This window comes from Lepus europaeus, chromosome 14, assembly GCF_033115175.1.
Source record: "Lepus europaeus isolate LE1 chromosome 14, mLepTim1.pri, whole genome shotgun sequence".
In the NCBI taxonomy this organism is placed as follows: Eukaryota; Metazoa; Chordata; class Mammalia; order Lagomorpha; family Leporidae; genus Lepus; species Lepus europaeus.
The window spans coordinates 20,475,990-20,492,827 of record NC_084840.1 but is presented as its reverse complement, the minus strand read 5'-3'; the positions used below and the strand labels follow the sequence as shown (position 1 = coordinate 20,492,827).

Below are 16,838 nucleotides of genomic sequence, written 5' to 3'. Positions count from 1 at the left end.
TGCCTTCTCCAAGAGCAAGAATGCACACCCAGGTGCGTCATAGCCTCTGTAAGCCTCAGTTGTCCCCGTCTACCAAATGGGAATAATAATAGTGTTTGTGATTATAATGAACAGGCCTAGTGCTTGCATGAAACAGTTTTCACGCAAAAGAATGCAAGCTCTCCTCTCCTGTAGGATTTCCCTTACTTTTCCACGCGCCGCCATGGACTTCTTTTTCACTATCACGCTCAGCATCCCCCCCTGCTCCTGCCGGGGCCCACCTCCTCTCCCTGCCTCTGGTAGCTCAGGGCCCCGTTGAGTTAGCGCCCCCAGAATGTGTGGAGTCGTGAGGACAATGAGAGCCACCGCGGGGGAAGAATGGGCCCTCGGTCCTGCGGAAGTTTCTCTGCACTCGGCTTCATGGGAGCATCTGAGGGCCAGGGCGGGGTGGGGAGGCGGCCCCAGGTGGTAGGCAGGATGCAGGGCCCTCTGCTGGTCAGCCACGGGGGAGGGGGCGTGGGGGTGTCATCATTCGCATCTCTTGACATTTGGGGCAGAACTCAGGCCTCCCCTCCTGGGCCGTGGGAGGTGGTCCTCAGAACAGATACCTCTCTGCTCTCTGAGCAGCCAGCAGCTGCAGGTGGGCCACAGGGCCTGCCGGAGTGGTGGCGATGGCCCCATCCCGGTGCGGAGTCTCAGGGCTCCACATCCCAAGAGCTGGCTGCCAAGCCTAACCTGAAACCCTACAGACAGCCAGTTTCCGGGCCCCACTTGGGGTGTGGGGGCTGGGGGCAGGCCGGCCAAGGACACCAAGCCAGGAGTTCCCCCTATGGCCAGGAAACCCAGGGGAAGGCAAGGCGCAGGTGGGGGGAGGGGCCTCAGGAAGGAACTAGAAGTCCAGAGCCGAGCCGGGCTGACCTTGTTCGGGGGCGGGGGCGGGGGCGGGGGTGGGAAGAGGACCCAGGCCTGTGGCCTGAGAGGGCGAGGGGGCAGAGGGCGCCCGCAGGGAGTCGCCTCAGGTCTCCTGCCAGAAATTCAACCGTAAAAAAGCTGGCGGGGAGGAAGGCGAGAAAGGAGACGGGGCGGGCGGCGCAGCCTCTCCACGCCAGTCGCCCGGCGGGGGCCGTGAGTAATCTATGGCTGCTTCAGAGGGAGTGAGATCAAAAGCGAGCAGATACAAGAGGTTTGTGCTTCGCCGACCAGACAGCCAGAGGCTCAATGAGACCTTTGTTCCCCCGGCCCAAGTCAGGGTTGAAGGAATACCTGCTCGCCGCCCAGCGCGGGGCCGGGGGAGGGGCGGGTCACCGGGGAGTCAAGTTGAGTTGGGCACCGCGCGGCCCAGGCCGTGGTGGGCGGAGGAGGCTGGAGGCCTGCCCTCCGGGGCGGGGCGCCTCCGGGGTGAGCGCTGGGCCGAGTGGCTGCTTGGAAGGCAGGAAGTGGCCCTGCGGGACGGTGAGGGAGACCGCGAGGGACAGGGGGCCCGCCGGGCCGCCAGGTGAGCAGCCCCTGGACACCCGGTGCCTGCCGCCTGGTGCCCCTTGGGAGGCGGTTTTGCGCGGGCGGGATCCAGGGCACTCTGCTTTGTGCAGGGCCTGGGTCTGATTCTGGGGTCCCGTGGGAGAGGAGGGAAGAACTTGGGGCCAGGGGCCTGGTGACCCAGGCTTCAAGTGAGAAGCAGACTGTGTTCGCTTTGGCCCTTATGGTGGGCCACACTGGGGGGCGGGGTGTTGGGAAGTGCAGGGGTCCAGTTAAAGGGGGGTCGCTCCTGCTAGGGTCCTTCTAGGGCCAGTGCCCCTGGGGCTCCCTCCAGGCCAGACTGCTCCCTGGCAGAGACAGCCTCTGCTCTGGGGCCCCCTGAGAGAGGTCAGGGTGCCCAGCAGTCTGAGTCCCCTGGGACTTTCCCAACGCTGCTGGGGAGCAGGAGCCCTTGGGGGCGCATTCCTCTAAGGCTGATGCCCAGGGCGACAGGAAACGGCTGGCCATGGTATTCAGGTCGCAGCTTTCCTAGGCCCCTGAGACCACCCTTACCCCAGTCCTGGAGATCCCTGTGCCTCCCACCCCCAGCCCTACCTCTCCAGTTAGGGTGGCAGAGAACTGAGCTGCCTCCTACCTCACAGCGTTGCCCAGGGATGGTTCAAGGCTGGCTGCTGTCAGCAGGTGAGGAGACCACACAAGAGTGGGTGCAGGTGGTAACCAGCCTGGCCGACGTGGGCCAGTCCCCCAAAGGCAGGCCTGTGGCCCGACTCCCTCCACGCAGACCCACCTTGGCCCCTCTGCTTTGTGGGGCTGCCCCGGAAAGGGTTAAGCTTTGTTAGGAGGGAGGCCAACGTGCTGCCTGGCTTAGGCTGTGGCAGCAGCAACCTTGAAAAGATCCCGGCCTCATTCACGAGGGGAGAGAGCAGTTAAGGACCCCCGGGCTGGGAACTGGGAACTGGAAGCTAATTAAGGGAATTGGAGGAGATTCTTTATGGCCAGGAAGCCACCCCTCCTCGTACCCCAGTGAGGACCATTGTGTGGGGGCCTTTGTGGGGCCAGAACTGGAGACTCATTATGGAGATGGCTTTAGTGTCCCCAGGGGCCAGGACAGGTGCTGGGGGAGGTTGAACAACGTAACTTGGGGGGCCTAGGACTTTGAGGGATGCAGTGTGGGTGGCTCAGGGATGGGGGATAGTGGGAAGGATGGGGAGGGCTCCCCAGGTGCCCCCAACTCCCAGCTTCCTTTTGAGGTCCCTGCCGCTGGACCCCTCAGCTCTGCTGTGGCCTATGGCTTTTCATTCCTATGTGATTGCTCCTCCAAACTCATGTAGGGCTAAAAGCCATGGGCTACAGTGAGGGGCGCACTCCTGCTGCAGCCACAGAGGGGGCACCAGGGGGATGGTTCGCTCTGGGGCGGGGACTGGAGGGGATCTAGGAACCCAGGGGCTGGGGTGAGCTGTGTGATCTTGGCCAAGTCACTTCCCCTCTCTGAACCCTGGGATGAAGAGGCTGGTCCGATGTTTCCAAAGGGCGAGTCCCCCCCCCCCCCCCCAGGAAGGAAGGAGACACTTAGGGTGTGTGCTGAGGTCTCTGGCCAACCCCGAGGCCCCGGCTCCGGCTCAGAGATTTGGGAGCTGGAGTCACAGGCACTGGGTCACAAAGACGGGCCTCTCCCCAATGCGTCTTCTTCCAGCGCAGCCTCTGCTTCTTGCTCTCACTCCCTTCGCCTCTGAGTTCAGCCCGGAACCCTCGGCCTTCTGTGCAGGGAGGCCTGGAGTGCCTCGGTGGCTGACCTGGGCACATTCAGTCCTGCCAGGAAGGGCAGGAGGTTCCACAGAGTGGAAGTGGGCTGACAGCTGCTCCCCACAGCAGCAGGTGTAAGCTCCGGGTCTCTAGCTCTTGGGCTGCCACCCTCCGGGTGTGTGAACGGTACCTGCCCCCCCCCCCCCCCACTCCCCAGCTGCCTGTCACTCAGCTCTGGCTGCCCCCTGATGCCTGGTGCCTGCTGCCGCACACATGCGCGCGCGCACACACGCAGTCCCACCCTGGTTGAATCTGCCTTGACTCCATGCCACCATCCTGGGAGACTCCAACAGATGGAAATAAGGCAAGCAGTCAGAGGACTCACCCCACCCCAATCTCCCTTGTCCTGGGCCAGCCCTGAGACAGACGCTGCAGCCTCAGTGGGGCACTGGGTAGGGAGTGAGAGGACAAGTAACTTAGAATGCCTCGGCCCCCCCCCCCCCCCAGCAGCCTTCACCTACTGTGCAGCAGGTGTTTCTGAGCGTTTCACCTGTCCTACCTCCTTTAATCCTCAAGACAACCATATCTACTATTAGCCCATTTTACTTAGGGGAAGTGCGAGGCACGGAAGAGCTAAGAAGCTGCGCTAAGCTCCCATGGCTGATAAAGGGCAGAGCTGGGTGCAGAACCCATGCGCTTGCCCCGTTGGGGTATGTTGGGAGGGCCAGCACCAGCGCGCAGGAAGGTGGGCTGTGCCGTGCTCGCACGAGGGGGCTCTTCTCACATGGCCTCCACTGGGTGCGTGCCCACACGTGGGCCCAACTCCAATCACCCTTTGTCCATCCCGGGTTTTCTTTTCCAGCAGGAGGTGGGTGGAAGGAGAAGCAAAGAGAAGCCCAAGCCAGCTGGGCTCTTGCTGGGCCTGATCCAGGTCTCTTCCCCTCCTGCCCCAGCTTAGATGGTGGAAGCGCTAGGGAAGAGGAGTGCCAGGGCTTCTTGCTTGCCCTCTGCGTTCTCTGGCCCAGAGATCAGAGATGGCTGGCACCTGCTCCCCCTCCCTCAGCGCCCCAGGCTCACAGTGAGCCCGTTCTGTTCCCTCTTCTATCCCGAGAACCTCTAGGCACTTGATCTGCTTCCCTTAGCTCCCCACCTCCGAACTAGAAAATCAGGTTGCAGCGAGGGGCCCCCCGAAAGTGGATCTTCCCAGGAACCCTTTGCAGTTTGCCCACGATGGCCTCAGCCCTGGGCTGGGCCTGGCAGGACAGGGACAGCTGAACCATTCCCTAACCCTCCAGGCAAGCAAGGCAGTGAGTGGGGACTGCTGAGCCAATGTTTGTGGAGTGAACGGCGTTGGGCTCACAGGTAAGTCACAAGCAGGGACTTGAGCAAGCCCTGGGCTCAGCACCTCAGCCCACAGTCCCTCCTTTGCCGGGGGGTTGGGCGTGCGCCGCGTTGGGGTTACAAAGTTGGAGTGCTTTTCCACTGTGTCTCTTGGCCACTGCCAGTGGGGACAGGCCTGGAGAAGGTACACAAGTCTGTATTGCACACTAATTGTTGAGCTGCATTGCACAGGCAAGCTGGCCCCATGCGCTCCTGGAACTCCCTGAGGATTCACAGATCACAGGGCTATGTCTCTGCCATCCCCTGCCTGCAATGCTCTAGCAATGGGAGTCCTTTATGGTCTTCACATAGGCGCAGCCGGAGGCCTCCCCTGGGAGTGCAGCTGGGATTTGGGTGAATCTCATTGGGTTTGCCCACTTTGAGTGGAAATGCAATTTGATGGCTAAGCTTACAAGGAAAAACATCTCTGTCCCTGTCTTCAGAGAGGGATGGCCCCAAGGTTTGACATCTGGGGTCCCTTCTGGCGTTGATGGCCTTGGCCGCCAGGGGCCTGGCTGCTGCTGCTGCCCTTACCACACTTGCCGTGACCCTGAGGGTGGGCATAAGCCCCTTTGGAGACTACTGACACTTTGACCCTCTAGCTGCATGGTCCCCCGAGCATCCCAGAACCGCTGGTAACGGCGGGGCTGCCCTTGGAGACTTGAAGGCTACGGGAGCTTTGTCTTTCCCAAAGGCAGGCCAGCAAGGAGCAAGGCAGCGGGTGGCCTTGGTGAGCCAGAGTCTGGGTGGCCTCTGACCGCCACAGAGGGCTCAGATCCTAGGAGCTCGGCAAGGCCAGGAAGGAGTTAACCTCCGAGGAGAACGCGGGCTTGTCCCCAGCCTGAGGCCGGTGCCCAGCTTAGCTGCTGCCAACTCGGGGGAGAAGCCCTGGGATCTGTAGTCTGTGCCACCACCCAGCCCTGGCCGGCCTGTTTATCAGCACCGGCTGGTAGACTACAGTTCCCAGCAAGCTGCAGAGGCTCCTCTTTGGGGGAAGGGGTGGGTGTGAGGCTCGGTGGCGGCGGGAGAGCGGGAGCGGGAGGAGGTGGGGAGAGCAGCCCAATTCACCCCCTTCCTTTTTAATTCTTTCTCCTGGTGTGTCTGCTCCACCGCCCGAGCTAATCCCCCAAATCCGGTCTCCTAAGCCGCAGCTGCTTCCCCTCGCCGTGATGAATGGCTCGGGGAGGGAAGGTGAATTCATATTTTAATTACTGAGGCGCGGTGTGAAGGGCCCGGGGGCGGGGGCGGAGGGCTCAGCATTGTCCCCTAGGCGCAGAGGGCGCCCCTCCTCCCTGGGTCATTTCCCCCTTGCCCTCTACCTGGGGTGGGGGTGGTGGGCGTGTCTGTGTGTATGTGGTGGGGGGGAATCCTTGCTGGGAGCGCGTCTGCTTTTGCCTGGGGAGGTGTGTGATGGGGTGGAGGGCATCTCCCTTTCTTGTTTGTCCGAGGTGTCCTGGCTTGCCCTGCCGCCCACCACGATGGAGGACACTGCCCAGACCCCTGTCTCCAAGGAGGCACCACGGTCTGTGAGCCCGGAGCTCCGCTTCCTCCTCTCCTCCCTATCACAGGAGTCCCCCGTGCCGTCTCTGACCCACTGCCCCATTTTTGCCCCAGGCGTTAGGGTGAGAGGACCCCTGGAGAGAGTGCCACAGAGAGAAGTGGGGTGAGGGCCCAGGGAAAGGGGGAGTTGGGGAGCTGGGGAGCACTGGGCGGTCCAGGAGGGCCAGTGCTCTGGCTTGGTCTCCGCTCCCACCCCGCTGGCCTGGCAGAGGAGCCCCGCCGTCCCCAGACCCCAGACCATCTTGCACCTAGCTGGGGCCCAGCCAGAGGGGAGGATGGGGAGGCAGCCAGGGCCAACAGCTTGCGGCGGATGCGGCCAACTGTGGGACTGCGGGAGGTTTGTCCAGCGTCCACCCCCTCGCCTTCTATTCTGGGTTCCTGGGGGCAGCTTTGCCATTGCTTAGCCCCTGCAGGACTGTGGGCCTGAAATGGGAGATGGGAGGGTGGGAGGGAGGGAGAGTGGGAGGGGAGTTCCCATCTGGAACGCAGAGGAGTGGGGGTGTCCCCAGGCTCTAGTCCAGACCCTCCCACACAGATAGACACGGCAGGGGAGGGTCATTGGGGCCTGGCTTCTCCGGGGAGCCTCCAGCTGGTGCTGGTCTGAGCTGCCAAATGTGTGGGGTACGGGCTGGGGAGGCAGTGGCAAGAACTGGCAGAGACCACAGCCCAAGGTACCTCCTGGGGGGGGGGGTTGGGGGAGGCAGGGCACTGTAAGCAGGACAGGGGTCTCTCCACTGCAGGGGCCGGACCAGCCTCCTGTGAGCGCCTCACAGAGCTCAGGCTGTCTGTGCTCTGCACAGGGGTGACCCTCTCAGGCCCTGCCTTGGGAACCGGGCCCCAGGAACCCCACTGAGGTCACACACACACACACCCGACTCACCTGGGAGAGAAGTTGCAGCCCCTAGCCCGGCTCCTGCAGGTCCTGGTTCCCCTTACCCATACCCCTGCCCCTGCCTTCCTTACAGAAGTGGTCTGGTCAGAAAAGTCTGATTTTCCCCCACCTCTCTCAAAGCACCCCAGGGAAGAGTGGTCACTTTCAAAGAAAGAACAGGCATTAGAGAAGAGGACCCACGTGCCCTGGGCTCTGGGGCCCTTAGCCACACCCAGGCCTGGGTGGTCAGGGCCCCTTGCCTGGCTTGTTTTCCTTGTGATCCCCTCTCCTAGGCCAGCCTTGTTGTACCTGTGGATTTCTCCCCTTGGATTTTTCTAAAAAATACACTTATTTATTAGAAAGGCAGAGTTACAGAGGCAGGGGATGGGGATCTTCCATCCGCTGGTTCACTCCCTAAATGGCCACAATGGCCAGAGCTGAGCTGTTCAGGAGTTTCTTCCAGGTCTCCCATGCGGGTGCAGGGTCCCAAGCACTTGAGCCATCTTCTACGGCTTTCCCAGGCTGCAGCAGAGAGCTGGATTGGAAGTGGAGCAGCTGGGACTTGGACCGGCACCCAAATGGGATGTGGCATTGCAGGGTAGCTTTACCCCGCTACACCACAGTGCCAGCCCCCCATGGATTTTTCATAGTGGTGCAAACGCTCTGTTGACAGTGCCCCTGACATGCAGCCCAGCAAGGGAAGTGTATAGCACAGTCACCGATTACTGCGGCACCCCTGCCGCCACACCCCTGCCTTCTACCTGGGCAGGCGGGAGTCCCAGTGCCTTTCCTGCCTCCTAGCTTTGGTGCTCTGCATGTTAAACCTTGGCTAACCTCCCAGCCCAGAGAGATGGAGCCACTCGCCCAGGGTGACACAGCATGCCAGCATCCCAGCCAGATATAGAACCCAGGCCCCCTGAGCCCCATTGTAGAGCCCTGTTTCTCTCTAGGCTTGTCATGGGAGGGCCCCCGAGGTAGCTGTGATAGATAGAAATACAGTAGTAGTAGTCTCGGTGCCATCTATATATATCCCGCGAGCACTCCCGGTTCACTGTGTACACTCCAGCAGAGTGAGCGAGGAGGTGGCGCTGGAGAGGGGATTATTAAGTAACAGCCTACCTACTGCTGACTCAAGCTGGGCCGCCTGCCCACCCAGCCAGCCGTTGGAGGTGCCTGGCACCTATTAATTACAGCGATTAGATGTATTACCCGGACGCCGAGGGGCCGAGGGAGGGAAGATTGCTCCCGGAACCAGGCTCCGGAGCGCTTGCTGAGTCCTCTGTTTGGCCTGGAGGAACACGAAGCAAGGTTGGCCAGACCTGGGGGACCTGGGCTGTGCCAGCTTCCTCCACCCCGCAGGTGTGCCCTGTGTGGGGGACCTAGGACGTTCTGAGTGGGGAGCCCCATGCTTCCTGTTCCAAACCCTTCCAGGCTGGCCCCGCGCCTCCCTGCTTGCCCTCAGCGTTCTGACTTCGCTTTCCTGCTTCCTCGAGAGAGCTGTGACTCGGCTCAGACCCGACCTCCATGCCCGGTGCTTCCCTCCCCCAGGGCCAGCTGCTCTGCTCCTGCCGACCTGTGCTCTGTGCACAGCAAGCTCAGCAGGAGGAAGGGGGCGAAGTGGAGCAACTGCAGGTGCATGTGGATAGGGACCCCCCACCCCCACCCCGCGTCTGCAGAGTGGATGCTCGCTGTCCTGAAGCCCCACCCCCCCACCCCCCCCAGAGTGAGTGCTGGGGGTGGGGGCAGGCCAGCCTGGGCAGATCCAGCCTCAGCCATGCCCCCAGGCTCACTTTGGTGACAGGAAAGAAACTGTCTTCACCATCTTGTACCCACCTCCCAGCCCCTGTGCCCTGCCCAGGTGCTAAATAAAACAGCCTGTTGGCTCAAGAACTCTGCTGTCTGTTCTCTGCCTGGCGAGCAGGGGGCTCTGTGTTGCTCTGGGCGCTCCGAGCGCATTCTGCTAAACCCTCGCTGCTAGGGGAGAGAGGAAGCCCTGACTCGGTTCCAGGTGGCAAAGGAGAGGCCGCGCTGGAGGAGAGTTTCTTCAGGTATCAGAGGCCTGCATCTGGGTCCTTGCATGCACCCCCACCTGCCCATGGTGGCACAAGCCCCAGCTTGTTTTCTGCCAGGTGTTTCCAGCCGCAGATGCATGGTGCTGAGTGAGGCAGAGAGGCGGCCACCGCTGGACTCGCCCAGACTCCGCTTGGAAGAATGACGTCAGCTCAGATCAGGAAGTGCTGTAGTCCGGTGGCCTGTGTGAGAGGCGGCAGGGCCCCCGCAGCCTCTGGGGGGCGCATTAACCCCAGCCTGCTTCTCTCTCCCTGCCTTCTCCCGCACCCTTTCCCTGCAGATCTCCGCTGAGTGTCCCCAGCCTGGCCTAGGGCATGCCCCAATTCACCTTCGCCTGTTTCTGTGGCCTCCACGGGTTCTGCAAGATGAAGAGGAAGAAGGAGGACGTTCACAGAGAGCGGGAAACAGCGGTGTGAGCAGGACCAGGGCCCTCCGGCTACCCCAGCAAGGCCCAGGCCTGGTGCTGCCCGGTGCTCCTGTGGGACGGGAAGCCTCATGTGCATCTTGGAGCTCCACTGAGCCCCGCTCTTCTCAGTGCAGCCTGGCTCCACCCCGAGGGCCCCGGACTCCTGGGTGCCACCAAGGCCTCCTTGTGCCCACATACATGGGCGTGCAGTCCTGAGAGCTGCCTGCGAGAGGCCCTGGCACACAGGGCAATTCCAGGACCTGCCAATCACCTTCCAGAGACGCCCCGGGGAGGCCCAAGAGTGGAACTTCCTTCCTGCCCTGAGGGCTCCTGGGAGAGATGCATCCCATTGGGCCAAGACAGCCATTGCTAACTAAGGAAACGGCTGCCCTAGCAGAGCGCCTGGGAGCAGTCCTCATGCTGGGGCGAGACCTCCACCTCCAAGGCCAGAACGGGGTCTCCCCTAGGACCCCAGGATACAGAGCAGGAGCGTTGCATGCCACAGCAGTGTCCCCCTGAGTGCTTCCCACCCCCTGCCCAGCATCCCAGGTGCAGCCATGCCTGAGGTGGCCCGGCCCGGGTGGGAAAGGGAGGTAGGATGGGGACACTGAGGCAGGGTAGCGGGTGGATGTGGCCTTGTCTCTTGCCAGCCCTGCTGCCACACACACCAAAGCAGTCTTTCCTCTAGCCCTGGCCCTCACCCGCTGGCCCCATGCTATGTGTGTGTGCCACCTCGGCAGGAGCCTCCCTGGTCCTCTGTCCTAGGGGACACTGGAGGCCTTGGGTGAGCCCAAGAAAAGGGCAGGAAAGCGTGCAGGGGCTCCGCTGAGACAGAGGGCCCTGCACCCTCCTCTGGGACCCGTGTGTCCCCAGCCATGGCCCGAGAGGCTGCAGTGCTGGGACTGTCTCTCCAGTGGCGGGGGATGAAACTATCCGAGATGCTGGGGTGTTGTGTGCCCGTCCCAGGGGCTCCCCGGGCGGGAAGGTCAGGGGCAGGGACAACATGGGTCCTGCTGGCACCTCAGACCCTGGCAGGATTGCAGCAGCAAGGCTTGGCCCGGAGCCCTGCAGGGTTTCTTCCCCCAGGAGAAAGCTCCGGGCTCCAGAGGGATACCTGATAGCCGGAGTCCCTGCTGTGGGAACTTGGGTGGCGGCCCAAGGTCAAGGCCCAGCTGGGCCGTGCAGAGCTGTCCCTGGCCTCCCAGCTGGTGGCCCTTCTTTATCCAGGGCTAAAGTTGGGTCCAAGGTTGCAGCTGCTGTGGCCAGACACCCCCCCCCCCCCCACACACACACACATGTTATGGCTCCCTAAGTTTCCTTCTCAGGGAGATGGGGACTGGCGTCCTCTTCCTATCCCCACAGCCTTAAGGGACCCCAGGGGGACAGGTGGGGTCCAGGAAGTCAGCCACACCTGCTCCTTCCAAGAACTCCAGGTGAGAACTCTGTCCCTTTGTTCCCAGTTCCCGGCCCTCCCTGCCTGCTTCTGGGAGACCCCAGGCTGAGCTGGGGGGCTCACGCCTCTCGTGCTATAGAAGATTGGGGCTCCAGTTTCCCCGTCTCTACCTAGACTGTGTATTCCTGCTTTTCCCTCTTGGGCTGCAGGCTGTGGGAGGAAGAGGAAGACTTGAGTGGTGTCAGCCCTTGGCCCTCCAGACCCCACGGGCTTCTGGTCCCAGGTCAAAGCCTCTGTATTAGAATGCCCTGTCCTGCTCCACTCCCAGGGGGCAGATTTTGAATGTTGTAATGGCTCCATGGAAACACTGGGGCCATTGTCATTTGATGGGGGGGCAGTAATTCCACATGGCGTGGTACAGTGGGATGCCACGAGCTCTGGGCTGGGGACCTGTTCTCCTGGGTTCCAGCCTTGCTTGAGGACCTGGTGACTCACAACCCTGCGCTGGTCACATTTTACTTTCCTCAGCTATGAGGAGGGGGTGGCACTAATGTCTGCCCCGCACCCCTGGGAGTCCAGGGCTCTGTGGGTGTGGGTAGGAGCCTCTGTGGGGCCCAGGGCAGTGGAAATGGAGGAGTTGCAGGGACCCTGGGGCCCAGTGCAAGCCCTGGACACGCGGCAACCATGAGGAGGTGGGGGAATCAGAGCAAACCGAGTTAGCTGAGCTGTTGCTAGAACTCTCCCCTGCAGGGCCCCAGGACTTGGACTCTGGCTGCAGGCCCTGTCCAGGTCATCACAGGTGCCACCCCCGCATATACTCTCTCTGTCTCTCCCTCCACCACCACCTGCAGACGCTCCAGAGATTCTGGGAGGAATCTCAAGGACCAGCGCCGGTCCGCAGCTGTGTGACCCGGGCAGCCCCCTTTGCACAGCTGCCAGCGTGCCTCTCTGCACCCATGCTGATCTCGCCTACCGCCCTGCGCTCAGTCCTTGCTGTCTGCAAAGGGAAGTGCTCCAGGCTGGCGTTTGCCTGGTGGCTTGGGAAGTGCTGGCGGTTAGAGGGGCCAACGGCTGGCAGCCCCCCAGCTCCCCACTGACTCCTGACCTCTGCGAATCACTTCCTCCTCTCTGTCAGAGGTGACAATGACTCCCATTGCTCCCGGCCTCCAGGCAGGCACACAGTCGGAGGGCACGAGGCGTCAGATGTGCCTTGAGCTTTTGGAGACGTGAAGGTGGTGGCCCTACAGCAGGGAAGGAAACGCCTGGGTGGCCGTGTGCAGTGGGCTCCCGGCAGGCTGGCCCTGCAGGTCTTGTGCTGATCCTGATGGTGGCTGCCGCGCAGAGCTGGTGATAGGACCCAGCACCCCAAGAGCCAAGATCTGGAATCTGTTCTTTCAACAGGAAAGCAAGATCAAGACACGACTTCCCAATTCCATGTTGCTGAACAGTCCCGCACCAGGGCGTCTGGCTGTGTCAGAGAGAATCCTCCAGACCCCCCAGGCCATCCTGGAGTGGTCTTTGTCGACTGTGTGGGGTGTGTGGCCGTCCTACCTGAGCGCCCATGGGATCAGAGGCACAGAACCTTGGCTCTCTGTAGGGGAGCCCAGGAGGTCAGACCGCCCACCAGGAGGGTACGCTGAGGAATAAATTCCAAAAGCCGGAAACCCCCAAGGGTGAGCAGAGCAGCCGTGGCTCTGGCAGAAACCCCCAGGTTCTGGAGTTCACGGCTTTTCCCGCTGGGCGGCTGGTCGGCTCCCTTCCCCTCTGGGGCAGCCCTCCCTCCTCGCTCAGCTCATTGCTACGTTCCATCCGTTCCATCCAAGGGGCGGGAGGCTGCGAGGCAGGAGGGGGAGATGGCAGGACCCAGACAGATCCTCCGGACTCTCCCAGCCTCCGTTGCCATGGCAACGCTGCTATTTTTATCCCCTTGTTCATGATGCTCAGAGCTCTTTCTCCTTTCCAGAGAGGCCAGGCTGGCTTCTGCCCTCACCCACAGCACAGCGCCTTCTCCCAGCAGCCCGAGGAGGGACAAGACTGAGGCAGGGAAGGAGGACACCCCCCCCCCCGGCACCCCCTCAGAGGTCTGTCTCTGTGCTGTGGAGGGTTTGCTTTTCTTCCTGGCTTAGTCCGCCAGGTTCTTGTTTTCAGGATCAAAACTCCCCCTGGTCTCCCTGGGAGGCTGCCTTGACAGGAAGAAGGAAGCTGGGTGTCTCAGGATGGACTTTTGCCCCACAGCGGTGACACCAAGCGGTTCCCCTTCTCAGGAAAGCCAGACTTGGCTCTGCAGACTGTCCTGTTGGTGCAAGGGGACAGAGAACCGGGTTTGGTTCATCAGCGATCAGATACACAAGGGCGGGGAATCAAAACCAAGGCTTTCCTTTCTGGTCTGTCCCTCTACCAAAGAACTAGGACAAATGGCCTCATGTCTTTGTCCCAAAGCAAAAGAGCAGATCCTCTCCAGGCCGGGAAGCAGGCAGCCCTGTTTCCCTCCAGGGACTTGAGGTCTTGACTCGGTATTACCAAGAGCGATGCTCTCGATGCTCTCGAAGGCGCAGTTTAATGAAAGCTCTCAGAGCTGCCCTTGCTCTGTCTCTCTTCCCAAGTTCCCACCTCCGCCCAGGGACAGGGGAGCCCTGAGTGAATGGTGCTAACATCCCCATACTCTCCTCTGTGGGTCAGTGACCTCCGAGCCCAGCACCTGGGGTAGCTGAGTTACGGAGGTCTCATATCCTAAAACTGTGACCTTGAAGATGACCCAGATCTTAGCCCAGTCAAGTAGCAGTCCCTACCCTCTCAAACTCCTGCACTGAGGTCCTGCCTCAGCTGAGCTGGCTCCTGGATGGCTCATTTTCCTGGGGTGGCTGGGACCCACTTCCTGAGCCTCGTGTTGGTTTTGTTTTGGCTCAAGCTGCACGGTTTCCCGAATCTATGCACCTGGAGTAAGCACTTTTCTGGTTGCCACTGAAAAGCATGCCGGCAAACGCTGCTCTGTTAATTGCTGTAATAAACAGAGTTTATTACATCCCTTTGCAGTAAATGAATTATGTTGTCAGCATAGATGGGGCATCGGCGTTTATTTCACACTGCAATACACTGCAGCAGCAGGAGCTGAGCGGCTCTGCTGAGAGGAGGGGCCTGGAGGCTGGGAGGGAGAGTTGGGAGGTGATGGGGCTCAGGAGGGGGCTTCGGCTGTGCCCTGGGCCCCTGGAACTCTGGCACCCTCAGCTATGCTATCTATAAATCCAAGGAAGCCAAGTCGCTGCTTCCTAGTGTCTCCGAGAAATAGTGGCTGGAGACGGATCGGGGAGGTGGGTTAGGAGAATGGTAAGATTACATAGGGTTTTGTTTTTTAAGATTTATTTTATTTGAAAGACATAGTTACAGAGAGAGAGAGAGAGAGAGAGAGAGCGAGCTTCCATCCACTGGTTCACTCAAATGGCTGCAATGACTGGGGGTTGGCCAGGCCAAAGCTTCTTCCAGGAGCTTCTTCCAGGTGTTTGGACCATCTTCCTCTGCTTTCCCAGGTGCATTAGCCGGGAGCGGGATCAGAAGTGGAGCAGCTGGGACTTGAACTGGGGCCCATGTGGGATGCCAGTGCTGCAGGCTGCGACTTTACCCACTACACCACAGCCTTCAACCACGTAGTTTTAAAGGTGCTTTTGAGAAAGGATAAAAACCTTCCATTGGGCTCCTCAGAACCGTTGCCAGAACACGTGGGAATTTGCAGGCTCACCAGGAGAGACACACAGCACTAAGAACAGAACGGCCATGCAGCCTGTGAATCGTGTATCGATCAACTGCTTGAAAAAGAACTCCCATGGGCAGTGAAGACACCACCAAGGATGCCCCCGACCCACACGCAAGCGGGATTCCTGGCTCCGGCTCCTGGCTCCGGCTTCCTGCTCCTGCGCAGGCGCCCTGGGAGGCAGACGTGACTGCTCAAGTAGTCGGGTCTCTGCCACTCGCTGGCTTCAGTTCCCGCTCCTGGCTTTGGCCCTGACTGTCACAGGCATCTGGGGAGGGAACCAGCAGACGGGAGCTCTGGTTGTCAGGGAAATAAGTATTTTATAGGAATTATTACATCATGGTTCCAGTTGAACTGGGAAGACAAAGAATTGAGTGATCTCTGAAGCAGGGGGCCCTGAGAGGGAGCAGAGAGCTCAAGCCAGCAGCTGTAATCCCAGACCCTTGGGCTTGGGGCAGGCCACACAGGCAGGTGGGGGACAGGGCAGCGGACCCACAGCTCCCGAGGGCGTGGCCGCCTTGTCCCCGTCTCCAGGAGGGACCTGGGAAGCCTGCTCTCCCCCCTCTGCTGTCTGCATCCCAGGCCTTACCCACAGGTAGGAAATGTGGGCTGCACACCGCGGTCGACCGGATCCATCGAAGCGACCCAGAGTCCTGACCCTGTGTTCTGAAGGAGGAGCTGCGGGGGAGCGCAGGGCGGGCAGGCGCCGTTCCAGCCCTTGAGGAACTCACAGCTTCGTAAAAAGCAACACGGCAAGCACCAAAGCATGCCAGATGCAAGCAGAACCAAGTGCTTCGAGCTTCAGGGCTGTGTGGTGGGGAAGGGTCGGGGAAGGCTTCTCGGAGGAGGTGGAATCAGAGCCGAGCCTGGAAGGATGGAGAAAGCATTCTGGGCACAGATCCCGAGGACCCTTCTGTCCTCTCTGCCAACATCTTGGGACTTCTGCCCACTTCTGTGTACACAGACAGAGCCGGGCGACCCTGCCAGCAGGTGCCATAGGAGACGTCCACTGTCACCGTGGAATGTGAGCCCCCTTGCTCCCAGAGCCCTCTCCTCTTCAACAGAGTCTGAAACCTGCAGGCTCCTTCCTGCCTCCTCTCTTTTAGAGGACCCCTGGGGTTGGAACAGGAGGGAGGGAGCACCAGGCAGTTAGTTATCAGGTATTTGTCCCAGGGCACAGCTGCCTGCATCAGGTGGCTGGGCTCAAACGCGGACTTAGCTCCACGCGTGGCACAGAGCAGGTGCTCCGGATGAGTCTGGCAAGGGTGCCTTTTGCATATCTCACGTATTCCACTGCCTGGAGCACTGGGAATGGGCATGGAGTAAAAATTCAGAAAATACAGGTCAAATTTGAGCTGAAGATGGGTATGGAGAAGGCAGGAATTATTAAGTTAGATCAATGGTGCCCCAAACTTGCTTCTGGTTTCTGGAGGCAAGAAATGGTATATAAAAAAGTCTGCCCCCAAGGGCAGTGTGAGGAGGCCAGAGGGAGCGGGCGCCCCCCAGCGGCCGAGCGCTCACACGTGTCACCTCCCGCGGCTGCATTTCGGGGAGCATCCTGCAGGCGGCGCTCTCCCGTCATCTCAGCCGCAGCCGATCTGGGCTGGGGTAAGGAGAGCGGGGTGAGGGGAGGTGTGAAGGCAAAACAGCCCCACGCGTCACTCACATATTTACATCGGAACTGTCAAAACAGTTATTTTTAAGCCGAGTTCCGTCTGCTGCCGGTTTCAAATCGAGCGGCGCGGGGGCGGGGGCGCCCGGTGGCCCAGCGCGCATGCGCGGGGCACCCCGCGGGCCCTGGGGCTCCCGGCCCAGCGGGGCGGCCTTGGGCCGTGCGGGCGCTGGAGGCTGTGCGGCAGGTGGCTCTAATGTTGGCTACTTTGTCCCCGGCTTCGGGAGCCACGTCTGCCTCATCCACCTCTCCTGGACCACGAGACAATGGGGAGGCTCCCTCGTCCCAGGGGACCCCGCATGCCGACAGCGACCACTGCCCCGGCCTCACCTCCTACCGCCGGCTTTGGCGGCCCACCTGCGCCTTGGCCACCGCTTGTCTCCAGCATCCAGACTCGGTGGGCGCGAGGTCCAGGTGGGATCAGGAAGCTCAGCATCACCCCCAGCCCCACCCAGCCATTCCCTGGGGGCGGGGTCCCTCGGGAGCTGGGATGGGCAAAGGACCCTTGGCCTGCAGGCAGCAGAGTCTGCAGCTTGACCCTCC

General features: G+C 61.1%; 1 protein-coding gene across 2 annotated transcripts; it reads left to right on the top strand.

Annotated features, from left to right (window-relative positions):
* The first annotated feature begins 1,414 nt into the window (after positions 1-1,414).
* On the top strand, positions 1,415-9,515 carry BLACAT1 (BLACAT1 overlapping LEMD1 locus). 2 transcript variants are annotated; one of them, XM_062211287.1, is made up of 2 exons: positions 1,415-1,474; positions 9,360-9,515. In XM_062211287.1, exon 2 carries the CDS (start codon positions 9,394-9,396, stop codon positions 9,493-9,495), a length of 102 nt encoding a protein of 33 aa, XP_062067271.1. In that variant the 5' UTR covers positions 1,415-1,474; positions 9,360-9,393; the 3' UTR covers positions 9,496-9,515. The 2 variants fall into 2 exon arrangements, 1 of the variants encoding a protein (XP_062067271.1); XR_009867956.1 differs by lacking the exon at positions 9,360-9,515 and adding an exon at positions 4,494-5,294 and having other exon boundaries at positions 1,427-1,474.
* The last annotated feature ends 7,323 nt before the right edge of the window (positions 9,516-16,838 follow it).

What these genes read in the sequence shown, in the direction of transcription:
- BLACAT1 (XM_062211287.1), top strand. Translation starts at nt 9,394, where the DNA reads ATGCCCCAATTCACCTTCGCCTGTTTCTGTGGCCTCCACGGGTTCTGC.